The sequence below is a fragment of the Lissotriton vulgaris genome, chromosome 3_1 (genome assembly GCF_964263255.1).
Source record: "Lissotriton vulgaris chromosome 3_1, aLisVul1.2, whole genome shotgun sequence".
NCBI classification, from domain to species: Eukaryota; Metazoa; Chordata; class Amphibia; order Caudata; family Salamandridae; genus Lissotriton; species Lissotriton vulgaris.
Window position 1 is genome coordinate 1,851,687,741 of NC_141689.1, and position 21,073 is coordinate 1,851,708,813.

General features: G+C 43.1%; 1 protein-coding gene across 2 annotated transcripts in view; it reads right to left on the reverse strand.

Annotated features, from left to right (window-relative positions):
- The window catches only part of TMEM154 (transmembrane protein 154), a 130,478-nt gene that overhangs the window by 12,460 nt on the left and 96,945 nt on the right, over positions 1-21,073 (reverse strand). The window contains exons 4-5 of one of the 2 annotated variants that reach the window (XM_086963299.1): positions 19,840-19,925; positions 6,489-6,546 (exon numbers count right to left, since the gene is read on the reverse strand). In XM_086963299.1, coding sequence (XP_086819425.1) covers positions 6,489-6,546; positions 19,840-19,925 — 144 coding nt within the window. The remainder of the gene's footprint in view (positions 1-6,488; positions 6,547-19,839; positions 19,926-21,073) is intronic. The other variant, XM_086963300.1, reaches the window with a different exon arrangement.

Consider the following 21,073-nt stretch of genomic DNA (forward strand, 5'->3'; position numbering starts at 1 on the left):
GCGACTGGAAAGGTTTTTTTATTGCTTGGTAAAGGAGCCCCCCACCCACTCCCTCATTGGGCCTCCTTGTTTGTTCAGAGCGTCACTCTTCCTCACAAGTAGAGGAAAAGAGATAAGAAGCAGCACATGAAGGCCACAGCGGATTTTTCACTTCTTCAGAAACACTCAGTCTGCCCGGGTCAGGGCAGATAGCACAGCACATCAAACCCCACTAGCTTCTTATTAAATAGAACAAACTGTGCCGTGTTTATTCACGGCGTTCAAATAAATGCCATTGATTACTTTCGATTTATTAGGGCATTTTAAATTACAGAGAACTTTAACCATTTAAACTAATAAAAACAGACAGTACAAACATACCTGAGAGCGTACCCAGTTCTATGTGTGAAGTGTGGCTCATCTCAATCACGTGCCTACCCAGACACCTACTAGCAAATGCACTCCATTCTAGACTTATTCTGAGTTTGCCTATGCCCCTGTCACTCACACAGTACGTCTCTGCTTTGTTTTTTCAGTTTAGTTATAGCTCAGGTGGCTGTTGAGTGAGACTGAGTCACTCAGCTGATTATAATGACATTTTCAACCACTTCCAAGCTGCTTTATCTAATTTCTATAATTTTAGCTAGAGTCTGATCAATGGAAGTTGTTTATATTTCTTACGTTTTGCAGCAGTTAACTTAGTTTCTCGTTCCAAAAATGTGTGCAATTTCTGATATTATTGTTTCCCTCCTCTTCATTGCTTAATTTTGCTCACGAGACAGTGTCACTCATAGTCATTGAAATGTCACTCATAATTACTCTAAAATTATTAAAATGTCACACATAGCAATCTGAAACCTTGGCAGCTATGAGACTGATATATCTTCACACACTCTTGGCTAGAGCTGCTGGGACTCTAAGGCTACCAACAAAGATCGACATTCAGGGGCTCTTGGTGCTAATTAGCTTCAAGTAATTTAAACTAGAAGTAGGTTAATGTTAACAAACTCTTTTATGCATTTATTTCCCCATTCCATTTTCAAGCGATCCAAACGGTAGCTAGAATTTGCAGTTCTGAAAGCTGCCACTGGGTGGCAGCAAAGGAGAGCGCTGCTGCTTTGTTGTATCTGTTCTGTTTATTTCAGTGCTCTGGGGAGGGGACCTCTTGCACATTAGAGAACAAGTGTAGGTGCTTAAACCTGCCACTTGGTGGCAGCAAAGGAGAGCGCTGCTACTTTGTTGATTTCTGTTCTGTTAATTTTAGTCCTTTTGGGAGGCACAGCTGGCACAACAGAGAACCAGTGTAGGTGGTAGAGTGAAACGCTCGGAGGTTTGGGCTTAGATGTCAGCATGCTGTGACAGCCAACTGAACCTACCTGCAGCAATAAGATCATCTTCTGTTAGAGAAGGTGATCTGGCGGTTGCCCGAGGACACCTGTGCGATCCACGTGACGTGTCTCACACCCATAGTCTCACTTACAGTGCTGCTATTACTGCAGAACAATTGTACCTGCGCAGCTTTCCAAGAAACACCTGCACTGAAGCGCACCTCAACCCATTTCTCTCCGTCACACAAGCTCAGTTATGAACAAGCCTCAGCTGCTGCTGACATAGGGTGACCAGATTCCCAAAAGAAAACAAGCACTGGCATAGCCAATAGGTCTCGCCTTTGGGACCTTCTAAGTGTTTTGCCATGCAACAGTTGATGTTGTTGCACGAAGGATATTGTGCTATAGTGCTGCATAACTAAATACTTATAAGTCCCCAAATGCGAGACCTATTTGCTATGCCAATGCTTGTTTTATTGTGTATTGAATTAATAAAAAGGTGTTGTCCTTATCTCTAAATTCGACTGACAGCGCCACCGTGTACACAGTCATTAATGCCGGTGCTGACAGTTAAGCGCAACATGGGTGGCTTGTTGCAATCAAGCTGCTGCACAGGGCCGGCTCTAGGGGGTGCGATCGGTGCCACCGCACCGGGTGCTGTCTTGGGGTGGAGGCTTCATTTTTGCAAGTATATTATCATTTTAGGAGCTCTTGCTGCTGTGTTCCTGGCCTCCAGCAACTTTCAGACATCTATTAAAATGTCAAGATAACTCTGGTGATTAATCGTCTGCGTGAAAAGAGACCGCAGGTTTGCCTATTGGACGTTTATGATTAATCTTAAGGTAGCGCAGAGGGTTAAAATGCCTAATGCTAAGAACGTGTACCATGCAGCTAACAAACTGCATATAATGTAAAGAGGTCAGTGGGTTACTGCTTCTGTAAGAGAGCTCCTTTTGTTACTTGTCGTTTATAAGTCAAAATCTTTATATAAAACATTGATCTATTAACTGCTATCAAAGAGCTGCATGCCAACTGAAAGGCATATGCGGGACCTATATGTTGTTTTGCCCAGTCTTTCATCATCCTAATCTTGCCAAAAGGGTTCATTTGGAAAGAACACAATTCTTATTATTAAAGAGAACCCCTAACAATGATGTTAAGTTTTAAATTCTGAATTTGTGCTTTAAAGAATAGGGACTCAAACTATATTGCCTACCAGTGTTGATAACATGTCACTCCTACACTAAACCTTGTAGTCCTGTCTGATGTAACATTTCCTATACACTGATTTACACAGATATGATTGTCTCTATGCAATGTGTGTTGATGTAAAGTGCTCTGACACCTTACACTGGTCTGAGTGGTGCTAGAAAACGAAATGAATCTGATTGACAGTGGATATGGAGACTTGAGGGGCACTGTTACAAGGTGGTGGTGAGGGAATCTGTTTCAGAGGTGGTCATTGAGGGGGGGGGCGCCAACAAACATTGTTGCACAGGGCGCCACCAGTGTTAAAGCTGTATCTGCTGCTGCAGTTCACCAGGAGCTGCGCCAGCAGAGCCTTTTATGGCTTTAGTAGTGCTGGTGTCTCAGGCCTGATGCCGTTCTTCGCAGACCCCCGGAACCACTTTTGAGTGCAGTTGGCACTCCCTGTCAGAGCGGAGCAGAGCGGAAGAGGTGCAGACTGCATCTGGCAAATCAGCTAAGTGTACTGGCAGAGTGCCTGCCTCATGAGATTTATGACTTTTTGTTTGCTAGAACGCTTTCCAGAAACTTGTGGTCATTGTTCACAATGTGGATTCTGCCTGTCACCCCTGCCCTAATCTCATGCCTCATGAATTGAGGTCAAAGTGTTACCCTAGCATGTCAGAAAGAAATATGCATCTGAACATTATGGGTGTCTGGAATCATTTCATCATAGGCGAACACTTTATTTCACCAAGTGAGCCGCTTTTTTGTTCATTAACACACAGGGGAGCACCTTTAAATACACAAGTTTAGATTGTGGGCTTCTCAAAAACCTCTAGTCTTAGATTTATTTGCCAATAATGTTGCTCCAGCAATAATTATCGAAGCCGCAATGTAGGGTGAATATAACTGGATCCAGTGGTGGCAGTGGGTGGAGCCAGTGGCAGTGGGTGATGACCTCTTAAGACATTTTTGTGGGCATCTGCACTTATTATTGTACAAACTAAGCACTGCCGACAACTGGTCTTGCCATCGAGGTCTGTCGAACTTGTTGGGGTGAAGGTTAACGACCTTGACCATGCGTAAAGCAAAAAAAGTCAAAACAGGTAGAGTTCTTGGTTAGACTTGAGCCAAGGAATATAGGGAATTATAGTGACATAATGTACGATGGTTCAAGCACTACTTTTTTACCATTTTAACTTCTAATTTGTTTGGTGAATGTGGAAGAGTTAGCACACTCTTCATTATAAAAAAAGATTTCTGTCAAAAGCATCAGATTTTCTTTGGGGCCAAGAGGACCACATGCCTAATGTAACAAGTGAACAGTAGTAACAACAATGCCTTTTAGAATGATTTCCAATTCCAGGAGGTAGTACTCAGAAAATCTACCAGCCAAACAAAACCAGTAGAACAAATCCTTGTGTATCCTTAACAACCTGCCTTTTGAACAGCTTTGTAACCTTAATTGTAAAGGCAGCATATGGAATATATGTTATGGTGTGCTTCATACTTTTATAAAGCAGATGACTGCTACAAAAAGACCTTCTTGGCACTGGGTGTGCCAGTTAAGTGCACTTTAATTATAACCTGAGGCTGTGTGTGTTATAGACAGTTGGAGGAGGCAGGAACAGGAGCCACAGAGTGAAGAGATGGGCTATTATGGCTATTCGGTTCCATAAGTAGTCTGGCTAACGGGAAGGAGTTCCACAGACTTCCTGATTGAACCCCCAAGTCACGACTGCCGGGCTTGCCTTTCTGACTTTTCAGACTTGAGAAAGCAACGCAAAAGCTGGCATCAACTGTTGAGTAGGATGTTATTAAGAAACGTGCGGATCAGAAACGGGAAAATGTGTATGTAGATGCTATGGTAGCTTATGCGCAGAGCCTGGAGGAAAGTCAGTGAAGAGACGATAAGATGGTGGTTGTGAGTTCATATGTGGATGCCTAAGTGACCAGATGAACACTGTCTTTTTGGATTGTATTAAAGTTAGACAGTTCCACCACACTTACAGAACTTAGGAGTGAGACAAAGAGTGTTAGGATTTAACTTAGAGTTGAAATCATTATTACCACCTCTGACATCTGAGGACCAATGAGAGGTAATCATTGACGTGAATATCTAGGTACTTGACTGAGCAAAAAGGTAAGGGAGAGAAGTTCAAAAACAATCACCAGTAGATACAAATTCATCTTGTGGGCTAGTCTCCAACCATAAAAATTCCTTAACTGTGTGGTTTTAAATTGATCATGCTGTTGCTCTGCCATTAGGTTACAACTTCACCATCTTCATAAGACCAGAGGTTGACTGGTATTGAATTATTCAATAAATTGAACTGTAAAAGCAGTCCGTAGGTTCTAATCCCATGTAAAAGATTTGTGGCTGATACTTCCTAATACCACCTTCCACCTTTCTTTTGCTATTATTAATCTGCATCAGGTTCTGCTGCATCCATTTTTTGATAAATCCCTAACAACGTATTAATTGTTCCTGGACAGGGCTACGCTAACAAAGGGAGTGACAACGCAAACACCAGCCCTGCTGGCTTGCATTTGCCAGGAGTGCACCAAAGGTCCAATTCAAAGTTAGGAAACGTAGCCATATAGGGCTATTCTTAGTTTGGAGCACATTTCTAACTTTCTTTCACTAAGATTTAGAAACTACCCTTCGAAAGTTACACCTGTTATAGCTTTCCAGGAACACTCCTATGTGAACATTTATGCTTTTGAATGAAAATGCAGCAGGTGTATATTTCCAAGTGCAGCTGCAATTGCTAACATTTGTCTTCACGGAGAAAACGTTTTTCCAGTAGAGAAGCTACTTCTTATGCACCAAGCCAATTTTGAGGGTGTTCCCTCCCCTTTTTTCTCACGCTAAAACAGGTCCACTGCTGTCCTTGGGAAGGTATAATCTTGTCAATTTCCAAGCTGCATAACCACCTGTAAATGTTTTGTAAAAACCCATAAACGTGAGTTTGGTGGCTGTCTCAATTTTTTGCCTGCCCCCCCCCCCTTGGAACCTCCACAAACCCACTGATGAGGAGGCTCACTCACATGCACAATGCTACCACACTAATGTGATTTTAAGCATGAGTAATCCAGTCTGAGTGAAAAATCATAGTTTGTGAATAACCAAGTTACACTCATTCATCCTGTCATTTGTGCATCAATGTGTCACTTAGGAGTGTATTTGTACAGAGACCAACCGTAGTGTGCAGTGACGTTTAAAAAAAATCTTTGTGAAACAGCTTCTCTGCAGCTGTCCACTGTCCACCCTCCCTCCTTGGTGCCAGTAGCGCAATGCAAAATGATAAGGCCCCCTGCGGTTTGGGCCCCATTGTGCCACAGGGGGTGCAGGAGCTTTGTGTTCGGTGCATATCACTATCAACATACAGATAAGGAAAATCTAAAAACCTGCTGTAGCTCGGCTTTGCTCTGGTCTTGAGTGTTAGGTCATTTTCAGTAAACACAGCCACTTAGGGTCTGATTACGAATTTGGCTGTGCCGCGCTGGGTCGGCCCCATTGCCACACCGCCGGGCCGCCTGCCAAATTCTGAGTATTTCTTGTGTCTGGCTGTCTTTTTTTATGTTCCCATGGCGGTGCCCTGAAAAGGGGCAGCGTAGTGGGAACGCCAAAAACAGTTCAAGTACGGCATGGACTGTGAACTCCATGCCGTGCAGGAACTGGGGTGCATACACACAGGGGGGCACATGTTGTGCCCCCTGGTGGCACCTCATGGTGCAGAGGCATTGTTTTCTCTCTGTCACGGTTTTCTTGGACGAGGCACTGCCATGAAAACCGCTGTGGAGCATATTGCAGCCTCCTGACTGCCACAACACCACCAGGGACCGCGGTTCCCTGGTGGCTGCGGTGGGTCAATGGAGGTCCGATCGCCCTATTTGTAATAGGGCAGTCAGAAGACCGTCTCAGCTGCGACCCCACGGACCCGTAATTAGCCACTATTTGGCAAACAGTAAAGAAATCTGCCGGCCTACCTTGTGATCACCGGTGGTGCCTTTCCGTCTTCTTTGCTGGGTGGATGTGCAGATTCTGCTGTAAAGGATACACAAAAGTGAGACTGTGAATAGCATGTATTATTCTCCACAAAATAAATGTATCTTATTGGTTTCTCACGGCAAAGAAATATATTTGGCAAATTAATATTCTGAATGCCTGTCCCAGTGCGGCATACCTTACTCTAATTTTAGATGTCATTTAAGGCCGGAGTCATCAAGTCACCCATTACTAAAGTCCAGTCAGGTTTTCAGGATATCCACAATGAATATTTATGAGCCCAATTTACATATAATCAATTACATGTTTGTTGGTAATTCAGAAAAGCCTGGTATTTATCAAGTCAAAACAAACTTTGTATTTGCCTTTAATAACTTTATTGTAATTTTTTCCCGAAGTTGTATTTTTTAAAATCAAAGGATCACATTTATAACTTTTTCCTTCATTTTCCTAACTTCCTTCCCCTGTACCTCCGGTGCTTTTGTTTTGGATTGTTAAGCCTTTCATCTGTCCCTTTAACCCATTTCTATTCCTTCCTTCTTATAATTACAATAGAAATGGACAAAAATAATGCAACCCTAAACTATATTTTACCCTGGCAATTTTCATACTCCCCGTTCTTTTTTAATACATTCAGCACAAACTTTCAATTCCTATGTTTTTTTCAAAATTATTGGAAGTGTGTGTACAATTGTTTTGCAAAAATCCAGTGGCAGCCGGTTGAACTTTGAAAGGGGTGGGGCATAAGACTAAATCATGAATTTGCAGGTGTGAGTGTAGCGAACAAGCACAACTGTCCCAAGAGGGCACAGAGGGTTCTACTATAGGGAATTTTGTTTAAAAATTGTCCGAAAGATTAATCTATATCACACCATAGCTTAGATGTTATTTTAAAGCACTGCAGCAGATCTCTTAAGTCTTCCTAAAATACATTTCTGTAAATTCTGTCTCACTGAAACAGTTGAAAAAGCCTCTCACCCCCAAAATCTGGGATATTGATTCAAGCTATAGAGAGGACGAGAGAAAACAACATGTTTTTCTATTTTATTTCCCACCAGCACATATGCATTTTTGGGATGGGGAGTTAAATTAATTTTGGCTTAGAAAAGCGAAAGAGGTAACTGGTGACAAGGGAGTGTTCACTAATTTTTACTGTTATGCCATAATCAGTCAAAAGTTTGTGAAATGTAATTTTGTTTGTCCCCGTTATGAAAATAAGTGGATTAAAACGTGCAAATTTTTGATGACAGAAAGAAAAACTGGCAAGTAGGCTGAGAAAGACGTAACTCATATGATACCATACATTCTATGGCATTAATATTAAACTCACTTGTACAAACACATTGGCTCCTGTTACACCTGTACAAATTCACCTGAAGCAGTCATTCAGTTAACTAATAAAAGCACAGTGAAGCACCCATTGACTTATCCCCCAAAACGGGTTCTCTCCTGCACTGGACAGGGCACTCAAGTGCTTCCTGCCCATGCTGGCTATGTTCAGAGTGGTAGTGCTATCATCTCAACTATATGTTTTAAAAAATGTTTATAAAACATGTAACTCTCGTGAGTACTTTTACAAATATTAGGCATTTCATATATATTTCATAAAGCTGAAAATTAGCCCCCTCGATGCTTCTGTCGGCCAAAGGCCTTCGCGTGCACTACCTCCGTAGTGCTGCGCACGTCCTTTGGCTGACGCGACCCCGCCCACTGCGCTAAACTGCCACACCGCGGCGGAATTGCCGCCGCGGTTAAGGTGAGGCAATCAGGCTTTCACATTATGCACACTTTCGAGTAGCCCTTTCTTATCGCTACATAAATGGCTCAGTTCCCAACACTGCTAAATGTGATTGACATGTGCACCTTATGCCAACAAGGACAGTAATACTTCGGCAAGCACAACAGACAGACCTCTCAAAAAATCTCAGCAAATCCCAAGAGGCATCTCCAAGCCTCCACCTCAACTACACACAAAGAGAGCCTCTGGCTTGCCTTCTATTCCTAATGGCTTATTTGATCTAAAGAGGCCAATGCCAGCACCCCCCTGCAACCTCCTGCACAATCATTCAGTGGCAGGTGGGTGACCCGCTGGTTGGTTTAGAATTGAGGTGGCCACATTTTGAAGCGTTCCCAAAATTAATAGGAACTGTCCAGTTGTATTTACATTAAGTTCTGCTATATAATTATTTTATTATAAATGTTAGACTCCAAATACCAGAATGCAAGGGAGCATCTGCATCGGACAAGCTACTTAAAACTAACATGGCACAACTCGGGGTAAATCCATCACTGAAATATTTATGGCATATTATTCCACACACAATGATATTTACACGTTGCTTCGTGGATCGCTCATATTGGGAGCACCTTACATTGCAATGGCATTGAGATAGAAGCTATGTCTGAGAAATGGTCATATAATACATTAATATTGTTGCCGACCTGGTGCAACATACTACTTAAGCCCTGGTGCTCATTTAAAAAAAAACAAAAAAAAACGAATTAAATAGTGGTCTGTGGTTTAAGACAGGAGTTCCCGAACGTCCATCTCAAGCAGATACCTTTGAAGCTCATTTACCTAAATTTCATTGTCTTAATGAATGTGCAAGTAACGCCTTCAGTGGTTTGCACACACCCTAACCTCAACATCCTGATGCGTGCATGTACTGTTTGCCACTTTTCTTGTTTGGGTCAGCGATCTTCACAAAATGTTGATTGGTGTTACCTGTGGCACCACTTCAGGTGTAAGTAGTCTAACCCCAAATAAAAAAGGCATCTTACCCTACGTTTTGTTTACATGCCATTGGTGGAAATGAACTGGAAGTCTCCCAAGGCAACTCCTCGCTGTTTATTTCAGACTGCCCTCGGACTCCCATCACCACTTTCTATTCCCCAATGGTCGGCAGCCCGGCCATCCCTGGAGCCGGCCTCATGCTGTATCTGCCCTATTGACACCCAGCACCAAATTTAAAATGGAAAAAATAAGCACCAAGCTTCATGTTTCTGCTGTCAGATAGGATTTTCTGGGATTTAAGCACAACACTATGTCACATTAACAGCCAAGCAGATGCAGCATTCTGTCCCCATATGTAGCCAACAGCTGTGCACTAGTCCTTCCTCGTGTGAAAGTGAGTGCTGAAAAGCAAATCAAGGTGCATCTGCTGGCCTATGACTCGTGCTTTGCATAATTAATCACTGTTTAAGTAGCGCTTGCTCCTACGCTAGTTGTGCTTCATAGCAGTCTAGATAAATCACTTTGCTATTAAGCAGTGTAGCGGAGGTATGAGGAAGCAGGGCACAGCTTCTTTCTTTTAACTTTGACCCGCTCTTGTTTGGTTGGTCACAAGGCAGGGTACGGTGGGGTTAACAGTGAGGCTTGCTGAACTGTGATTGGTGTGTAGCCCTGGCCTCTGCAGAGCCGAAGCCCACAGCGCCCGGGGCTAACTTTATTGGCGGGGGAGGTTCTACAGCAAGGAATACAATGGCTTTGCGAGCTGGTGATGTCACGAGCCTCAGGGCTGTGAGTTTGTCAGCCCGGAAAATCTAGGATTGCAGGGGCATACTCAGAGTGCATGATTTGTGGCAGCCATAAACCTGACTTGTGAATGCTGCCTGAATTCAATGTCTGCTTAGCAGACAGCCTAGGCAGTATACTGGCAGAAAGAATGTTTGACCCTTAATTGTAGAACAAAAAGCACAACTAGGCGGCAGAAAAAGAACGAGGGTGAGATGGCATGTTATATTGAGGCTAACAATAATTGTAGGCTTTTATTTCAAGAATGTTCATATTCTTTTAATTTTAATTTTTTTAAATAGTAGTTTCGAAGAATTGGTTTATCAAAAGCAGTTTTCCCTATTTATATTTTTCATATTGCAGTTTGGTATCGCCTTCTCTAGTATCAGCCACACTTAACATACGCACACACACACTTTGTTTATGATCGCACATTATCTTAAATAGCTCCACATTTTACATTCTGCTGTTTTATGTCATTTCTGCTCATGAGAGACTGGTTACCGCAGAAATTGTCTCACCAATAGCTTGCAAGACCTTTTTTATGGAAAGCATGCTCCTGCTTGAACATTTCATGTAACGTTATGGAAAACCACAGTTCGAGCATTTTACATAATTTCAAGAAATTCACACACCCATAATGACAGCATATGAACTTAGACTGAAGGCAAATGGCCTGATGTTCACATTCTGGTCACTGTTGAAGGATGCAGAATTCCAACAGTCCGCCCAATACCTGCACCCATCTGGCTAGTGATTTCAACAATGAAAACTGACACATAAGACAATGCAAATGTCCAGATATGTATCTGTACCTGTATTTTACCTGATTCGATGCAACTTCAGAGTTGACAACCGTGACATCAGAGCCGCAGGGAGTTTAAGTGATTTGCCCAGAATGGATCCTTGGGTGGGATCTGAACTTAGTTTTTGGCCATGTGCTTGGCAAGGCTTGTGCTGGCTGGGTTAGTACTGGGATGGTTATACTTGGCTCTACGCTAAACTGATCTCGAAAGATATTGGCCCGGACTCCAGGTCCAGTGGCACTCCTTTGCCAGACAAGCAGGATTGTCTGCTGGGCTGCAGTGCACTCTCTACTAGACAAATGTTTGTGGTGGGCAGTGGACTGAACTGGATTGGACTGGTTTGGCCTGCAATGGGAATCAGGTAGGGTGTCTGCCTGTTGGCTAGGCCAGACTGTGGACAAAGCAATGCAGTTTCATGTTTCATGTGACAGCCAACCCACACTCAATGGTGTCTGTGCTCTTAAAATGTTATTAACAACCAAATAACCAGTAAGATAGCTCAGTGCGCTGAGGACTCTCCACAAGGGCACACGGGTCAAAGAGTTAATCCTTTTAGGGCCAACATATCCTTGTTATTATTAATACAGAAAATATAATAGTAAGAATGCTCATCTGCCAAGTCAACATATTGGAGTTCTTTGTGTGTACTAGGTTGCACTAATTGCTTGTGACAATAATGCTCAACAACAGGCCTCGTCTTCCTCTTCTAAGTGTACATATCCAATGTTGGCTTTGACAGACATGGAATCTGTGAACATTTAAGGTGCCATCTGGAGTGTTACGGAGAGCGTTGGAGTGCCTGCCCAGTGTTTTTGCTGCATATCTCGCGCCAACACTTTACAATTAAGACCGTCTGGATGGGTCAGCCTTTCTCTGATTCCAGGTAGCTCTCACCTCCTCAAATAGGCATCATAGCATCACAGAGGCACATGCCTGTACTGGTGTTCCAATAGCACTCTCCACGTGTGAGAGACTTAAGGCATCACTGTCAGCATCACATTGCAAGAGGAATACTTTACACAAAGATGATCAGCAGTCAGACATGTATTTCACTCTTAGCGGTTACCTGCATGCAAGCCGCACTGATGTATGGCCTACTAAATAAACCTGGAGTCTAGGATTATGCGGGGATCACGTGATTTACAAAGTTAAGTGCCTGCGTCCGTGTGGATCTCACTAACAGGGACAGTCCAAACCTGTAGTGCCTATTTTTATGTGGAAAATATTAGTTTACCCCACAGATTTTTTTAGTTTTTAGCATAAATTGGGTCATTTTATACATTTTGAGAAATTGTATTAATTCCCTACATAATCTTGTTACCTTCACCTGAACCTCCAAAGTATAAAATATTAGAAAGGAAGGAGCAATGATTGGTTCAAAGGAGACATAGCCATAGTGGCAGCTAATACCATAGCCAGCAACAATGCAGGTACTGACAGAAAGACTGATCATTTTTAGTGGTAGACCTGCTGAGTTGCAAGCTTGGCTGAGCAGTGGGCACCTGCAGCAGCATAGCTATGGTCACTGGGCCCCCAATAAAATAAAGAAAAATACCACATTGTGCCTGCCTGGGGAGCAAAATTCGGGTTGGGTGGATCCTTATAGCTGGTGGAACTGCAGTGGCTGCACTGATGATATTTCCCCAATTAGGCCCCTGCATTGTAAGTGTTTTCAGAGTAGACACCCGACCCAGGGCTTTAAGTGGGCCGGGTCTCAAGGGGTCTGAGCACCAGCAGTTTTTTTAAGGGGGCCTCAAAACGGGTCTCTATCGGGCTCTGTTTTGAGCCTTGGCACAGACGGTCCGTTTTTTTCCCGGTCTGCAGTGACAGCAGTTTGCTGTCACTGCAGCGCGGAAAAAAGTGCCAGGGCGCAAAACAGCCCGATAGAGACCCGTTTTGAGACAGCAAGCACATCATGTACCCTGCTCACAAGTGGAGAAGTTACGGCATGACGTCATGCCAGGTGAGCGTTGTGGGGGAAGGGAAATCCTTTAAAGAGTCATTTTCTTTCTGGATTTCAGCAACATTGTGGTGGTGTCACCACCGGGGCTTTAAGTTGAAGCTTTTTTAATATTATATGTAACAAGCCATAGTTGCAGTTTATTTATCTCATGCAACTAATAACCATTGACAAAGCCAATAGTCCTTACTTGTTGTAGGTATGATGTACTTGTTGTATCACATATCTGGATGCAATGACAGAAACAGCAAAATACAAGTCGGGCGGCAAACTATGCTAAACACAGATTTTTACCGCAAGTGTTTTAAAGCCACGCCCCTAATTACACTGGCCACGCCCCTTTGAGAGACCCCCCAGTTTTTTCATCCCACTTAAAGCCCTGACCCGACCAGTTCGCTTAGGGCCTAATTTTGGTGGACTGGTTACTCCGCCACCAATGTGACGATATCCCGTCCTCCATATCACAAGTTCCAGAGGATATAATGGAATTGTAATAATGCAGACAGGATGTCCGTCACATTTGTAAAGGAGTAACCCTGCCTGCCAAACCTCCAAATCAAGCCCAAGTCACCCAATTACACCCACTGAAAGCAGCTAAACATGCAAAGAGGAGCCAGAGGAAACATGTGCGCCGGCATCAGGACACCCAAACGTTGAGCAGAGATGTGTGGAGGGCACATGTGAGAAGGAGTGGGAGACCTTGACTTCGGTATCACAAACTGTAGCTGAAGAAAGATATGAGTTTTGGGCAGAGGTGGCTCCTCCGTTAAGGCGGAGGAGCATCGCCCCACTATACAAATTGCCCCTGGATATGGAAAAATAAAATGGCGATAAAGTCCATTTATTACAATTTTATTTTTCAAAACCCCATCCCAAGCAGAGCGTCAGGACAAGGAGGGCAGGGCTTTCTGCTGCTGCCAGGCAGGCAGCATGAGAAAGCAGTGATAGACAGGGCACTTCAGGTTTAAAGGGTGCATGTTTTTTTGCCCGGCCGTCTTGCGTTTACCAGCCAGACATGGCAGTTTAAACTTCTCTAACCTAGCTTTCTAAGACAGCTGGGTTAGAGACAGCATAGGGCTCCAGTGACCTCAGGAGCGCAAGAGAGGTCGTTCCCTCCAATCCTGGTGCTGCTTTCATGCTGCATGAAAGCAGTGCCAAGATTGGGTACTGCAGTTTCCTGGTTCCTTATTGGATCCTGCCTTCCTGGACCCGAGCGAGGAGGATGTGACGCCAGGATTGAAGGTGCGTGTATTTTCTTTTATTATTTATTAATAACTCTCCTTACATGCCAGCAGCCACTGACATTGGGAGTAGAATGCATTTATGTTTCAATAAATTTGTTTTCGAAATATTCAGGAATGTTGAAAATAAATTCAGTAAGTGCAGTCTGCAGTACCCTGTGCCTTTTTTTTTACACTGTTTTAAGTAATATCGGTTTTTTTACCACTCGTTCCACTGATTTCACATCTGTTCCTAGGACGGATTTGAACTATTTTCCATATATTTTCACATTTTGTGCAAAGATGTTTTGTTAGTAGACTCATAAATCAATTTCAGTCAAGATCTATCTGAAGTACGTTTCCCCCAGGGGAAGAACATGTTTCCACAGGTGCATACTGAATAGTGAAAGCTGATAGGAAAAAAAAGTGAATAGAAGATTTTACTTCACTTAAAGCCAGAAGTCCTCCACAGGCTGTAGTCTGACATGGCTGGCTCTACTACTTTTGAAACGGAAACCCCTGCTGCAGGCTCTGAAACTGGCATCGGGAATATTCGTAGATAAATTAAAGCAATAGAAATAATCCTATCTACTCCCTATTGATACAACTGGCTGTGATGTGCTAGAGAAAATACTCTTTGGCTTGTGTGATTAGGGCACAAATGGGCCCAATTGAAATGTCTTTAGTACGGTGCACTCTTTAGTCTGTTTCAATGGCACAGAATAATGCAGTCAAGTCATGAGAATTGATGACCAAGAGGGCAGAACTCGAAGGAATAATATTTTCATTATTGGCCAGTAAAGAATTAGTCAAAGAACCCTATGATGAAAAGTTGTCAATGTTCCTTAACACCAAGATTTCAGAGGTGTTCCTACTGGGGAGAGCTCAGCAGTCCCCGGGTATAACACCAGGTATTCTGAGACTCCTTAATTATAGGGACTTGGATAAGATTTTGATGGCCACTAGAGAACAGATGAATATTAAGCCAATGGGATCAAGTGCATGTGCGACCTATCTTTAACCTCTAAATCAAGACCTTGGACATGTTTAAGTAAAGACACTCTTGATGAACTGACTTCTCAAAGTAACCAAAGGCCAACACTCTTCTTCAGTACATTATGATAAGCACCAGTGAGGGGCTGTGGGGAAGGTTTGACTAGAGACTTTCATTTATAACCATACCAGGAGGAGTCGTGTTTGGGTGTACCTACAAGGAAAATTTCAAATAGGAAACAGATTTGAGATGTGACCTCATAGAGCCCGGTAAGAAAGGAGTTGTTTGTTACTGAATGTCGGACATTAACTAATACTATATAGGTTCTTCACCAGGAGTTATTTTACACAGTCCAAAGTGACCTAACTGTTCGGGCTGGACTGTTCACATGAGGCACAGGGTCAAGGCTGATATGCATATGGCCATGTCTGAACTGGGGTGGTGAGCAAAAAAACGATGGATTTATGCCCAGATCTCTGTACTGGGGTGAATGTATGACATTGTTCTGCATTCTGTCCATCAACTGTTGTTTTTGCATTTGTCACCCGAGTGGGACCGGGTATGCTCAGACATGAGTCCTGTGCTCTCCTTGCCACTGGAGTCAAGCTATCCTGGCTGAAGACGGCTGATAGCCAGAAACCGGTCCTAGGATGCTTGATTCCGGTCCAGGGAAGACATGGCTTGGCAGTTCAGGCTGGACTGTTCCCATGAGGCACAGGGTCAAGGCTGATTTGCATATGGCCATGTCTGAACTGGGGTGGTGTGGTGAGCAAAGAAACGATGGATTTAGGCCCAGATCTCTGTACTGGGGTGAATATATGACATTGTTCTGCATTCTGTCCATCAACTGTTGTTTTTGCATTTGTCACCCTGAGTGGGACGGGTATGCTCAGACGTGAGTCCCGTGCTCTCCATGCCACTGGAGTCAAGCTATCCTGGCTGAAGACGGCTGACAGCCAGAAACCGGTCCTAGTATGCTTGATTCTGGTCCAGGGAAGACATGGCTTGGCAGTTCGGGCTGGACTGTTCCCATGAGGCACAGGGTCAAGGCTGATTTGTATATGACTATGTCTGACATGGGGTGGTGTGGTGTGGTGATTAAAAAAACGATGGATTTAGGCCCAGATCTCTGTACTGGGGTGAATGTATGACATTGTTCTGCATTCTGTCCATCAACTGTTGTTTTTGCATTTGTCACCCCGAGTGGGAATGGGTATATTCAGACTTGAGTCCTGTGCTCTCCATGCCACGGGAGTCAAGCTATCCTGGCTGAAGATGGCTGATAGCCAGAAACTGGTCCTAGGATGCTTGATTCCGGTCCAGGGAAGACATGGCTTGGCAGTTCGGGCTGGACTGCTCCCATGAGGCACAGGGTCAAGGCTGATTTGCATATGGCCATGTCTGAACTGGAGTGGTGTGGTGAGCATAAAAACGATGGATTTAGGCCCAGATCTCTGTACTGGGGTGAATGTATGACATTGTTCTGCATTCTGTCCATCTACTGCTGTTTTTGCATTTGTCACCACGAGTGGGACGGGTATGCTCAGACGTGAGTCCGGTGCTCTCCATGCCACTGGAGTCAAGCTATCCTGGCTGAAGACAGCTGATAGCCAGAAACCGGTCCTAGGATGCTTGATTCTGGTCAGGGAAGACATGGCTTGGCAGTTCGGCCTGGACTGTTCCCATGAGGCACAGGGTCAAGGCTGATTTGCATATGGCCATGTCTGAACTGGGGTGGTGTGGTGAGCAAAAAAACGATGGATGTAGGCCCAGATCTCTGTACTGGGGTGAATGTATGACATTGTTCTGCATTCTGTCCATCAACTGTTGTTTTTGCATTTTTCACCCTGAGTGGGACGGGAATGCTCAGACGTAAGTCCCCTGCTCTCCATGCCACTGGAGTCAAGCTATCCTGGCTGAAGACCGCTGATAGCCAGAAACTGGTCCTAGGATGCTTGATTCTGGTCCAGGGACGACATGGCTTGGCAGTTCGGACTGGACTGTTCCCATGAGGCACAAGGTCAAGGCTGATTTGCATATGGCCATGTCTGAACTGGGGTGGTGTGGTGAGCAAAACAAAGATGGATTTAGGCCCAGATCTACGTACTCGGGTGAATGTATGACATTGTTCTGCATTCTGTCCACCAACTGTTGTTTTTGCATTGGTTGGATGGAAGGCACATTGACAGAAATGTACACATAGCATGGGGGGGGTGCGGGCATCTAAGCTCTGCCCAGGGCAAAGACTAGGCAGGCCTTTCCTGGAACTTTTCTATGCACCACAGGTTCAGTACAAGGTGCTGCATTACCTGGTAGGTGACACCAGATATTTGTCTATAGTCCTTTTTCACCACCCAACTGATTATAGCATTGCAGAGTACGTAGGATCTAGAAACTTCACGCTAGAAAACTCAGTGAAGTAGGACCATGAGTGTCCTCTCTCCAACCCCCAGTGCAGTTAGGCCTCTGTTTACACTCATCTTCCCCTCTTGCTCGCGTCCTTTCCTTCCCCAGTCTTCTGCATCCTCAGCATCCATCTTCACGCTGCCCAGTCTACTTGGATATCCTTTTCTGTAGTGCACTACCTTGCTCTGCTAGGTTCATGCTGCACAGATACACATACATACATGATGTCAACGAATCTCAATGGATAAAGATAGGTAAAGGCATAAATAAACCAATGTGTGTAGTTCCAAGAAAGTCAACGTTTGAAAAACGTTAACTTTATTATAAAATTGTGTGTTGTAATGTAATTCTTGAGAACATTTTTCATCTGACCATCTTTTTCTGTGTAACTCCTAACTCTAAGCGCTAAATGAATGATGTTCCTATCCATAGGTTTTTGCAGGTGCCCTTGCTGTTCTTCTCTATCATCCTATTCGATTTCACCCCTTTGGTGGTGGAGTTCCACCCTGTCCTGCTTCTGTTTAATATCTCATAGCCTGAGAGAATTCCCCTCATTGAAATGTCAAATTAGAAGATCCACACACTTTTGCTGTTTTGAAGAATGAGAGATCTCAGATCATCCTTAGATGTATACTTTTGGCGTTCATCACAGATCCTTTTTTGTGAACGGTGTTCACCAATTTCTAGAGTGCTAGACTTTAATGTTATGTTATGTTATGTTATGTTAACTGTGTTTGTATAGCGCTCGGCTGCCCCAGCAAAGGGGCGTCCTGGTGCTTTCACTCACAGAGACCAATCCAGAAAGCCACGGCGAGGAGCTCCAAAAAACCCAGCAGCGGGAACTATTGTGATGGAAAGAGGTAATGGATTGTAGCCCACTATTCTGGCCCATCAGTCATGGGTTGCAGGCAAACTACACTGCTAGTTCAATCATGGGTTCCACTGCCAAATTCCAGTCACACTTTTCAAGCCTTTCAATCATCGTTTCCAAGTTCAGTGGATTCAGTGATTGTCAAAAGTGAACTCAGAGATAACCCAAGCATCAAATGAAGAGCTGGCTAGCATTACCAGACACCAGAGAGAAGGCAAAATACCAACACTGATTTTTCTACTACAACTCCTCACCAAACGTCACAAAGAGAAACTGTGCCTTGAAGCACAACACTTATAAATATGTAGTAAGGTTCAAAGTAGCATCTTGTATTGCTTTTGGGAGTTGGGTTGACACAATATCTACCCCTTGATTGCATTACCCCCTGACTGAAAGGCTTTTTCCATGGGAGGGCGCAGATCACCCCTGAACACTCATGCAGTAAATTATCTCACAATCCCTTTTAGCTACTCTAGGATAGTCCCATGAGACTTCCCCTTTCCCCTGTGTTTTCTCTATCTAATTTTTTTGTTTTTAGGCCTGCAAAACTTTTTTTATGATAAAAATGTAAGTTTACTAGTTGGTGGATTGGTGGATTGGTGGATTTGTGGATTGGGGATGGATGGTGGGGTATTAACTTGCAACAGATTAGCGTTATTCTCATGACTCACTGAATTCCTTCTGTGAACGAGCCTATGACTAGGGCTACCAACAGTACATGCTGTAATAGCAGCAAGTGCTTTGACCCTCTTGCATGTCACAATTGACTCCCAACTGGACCATGCTAATGCTGAATATTCCCTTCTGTGTTAAATGACAAACCTTCCACAAAAGGAGTTAAATATAAAAATGCACCGAGGCGCAAATTAAGGCAAACAAAAAACATACTATCCAGGGCAGTTGGTAACTTTGCACATGTTTTTTCAAAGGATACACTGGAGATATGGAAATAAAGCCTCATGCGTGCTTTGATATTTAGGTATATTTGCATTCTCTAACCAGACTTAGTCGATGAGAAACTAGTAATTCTGATTTATGCAGTATTAAGAAACAGAATTTATCTGTACTACCTTATATTGTGTTACATCCTTCTCTTGGCAACTTTGTATTGCTTGATCAGTCACTTCTTTCACTATCCTCTCCTCCAAGAAAGATGTTCTAAAGAGGCAGAGAAAAGACCTGAGCTATCTCTTTATGTGGGATATTGACCATTGATCCAGGAGGGACAAATATATGTCATGATAACCGATGGCCCAATAAAACTGATTCTATTAAAGTTCATTGTATGCAGTAGCGGCTCCTGGAGGATGTGCTGCAGGCGGTGAGGCGGGGTGGGGGAGGGGCAGGGTGGGGGGTAGTAAACTCCAGCATAAATAAATAAATAAAACTAATTAAATCGTGTATTAAAGGACCCGTCACTGATTGTATGTAAACTTACTCTTGGTCGCTATATGCGAAATCTGGCATGAATCTGGCTCTCCGGGACCTACGTTCTAGACCCCTGCTTTTTACATATATGAAATAATGCAATAAATGAAGATGCTGACATGCTACCACATACCATTCTTGCTTAGACTGTTCATCCATTCATCAAGCTCCTCCATTTCTATCTCCATGACAGATGGCAGGTCATCTTCGAAGATAGGGCTGCAGTGAAAAAGGAAATCAGAATGAAACAGATTGGATCTCACTGATCCTCCGCATGCCACCTAAAATGCAGCAAATTCCAGGCCTACACGGATTAATCCAGGCCATCCCATTTAGGTTTGGCAGATCTGAACTCAGGCTTGCTTGAAGTTTGAGTCCAGGAGAGGCTGCACTAAAGGTAGAAGTGGCATGAGCTCTTTATTAGTGGCTACACCATTAAACGTGTCCATTGTGTACTTTGCATCAACCACAATAATAAAAGGAAGACCTTCCTGTCTCTCCTCCAATTAGAGGTGGGAAAGAGAGAAAAAAACTACATTTCTGTAGTCTGGCTATCATTTACAAGTACACTTTTTGATTTAAAATTGATCCAACTTAAAAAAGTTAGAAATGAGTAGTATAGGTTGTACACTACTCGTCACCATGCATTTTTTGACAGGTGGCCACGCCCCCTTGGCCCCGCCCCTTTTATAAAAAAAAGTTGATATAAAAATTTTTTTGATATAAAAAAAGTTTGATATAAAAAAAAGTTTGATATAAAAAAAGTTTGATATAAAAAAAGTTTGATATAAAAAGTTTGATATAAAAAAACTTTGATATAAAAAAATGATATAAAAAAAAAACCTTGCGAAAAAACGGCTTAGGTAAAAAAAAAAACATGACATGCCCGGACATGCCCGGGCATGTTCGGACATCATTTTATATGTAGTTAAAACATGCCCGGGCATGTCTTGTTTTAGAGTTTTTATGGGGGTCCATAAGCAGGATATGGGTAATGTAGCGACGAATTACAAGGCTATTTTATATCATCATATTATTGAAAAGAATGATAACGCATTTTAGATACATTTGCTTTTATTAAATAGTAAATCAAAGCTCAGAAAAGTTTTATTTCGGGGTAGTATTTACAATTTATTGAAATCATGTTTTACATAACAGAAAATTACATTTTATGTCATTACAGTTTTATTATATGGAATTACGTATACTTGACAACATTTTAGTGACAATAGAAAAATTGAAAGAAATTCCAGCTTATGATTAATAAGGTAACGGTTGTTATCAAATACATTATGCTGAGCGGCGTATAAATCACAGTATCAGAAGCAAACATAAAATCAGAGGAAGATACATAAAAAAAGGAATCA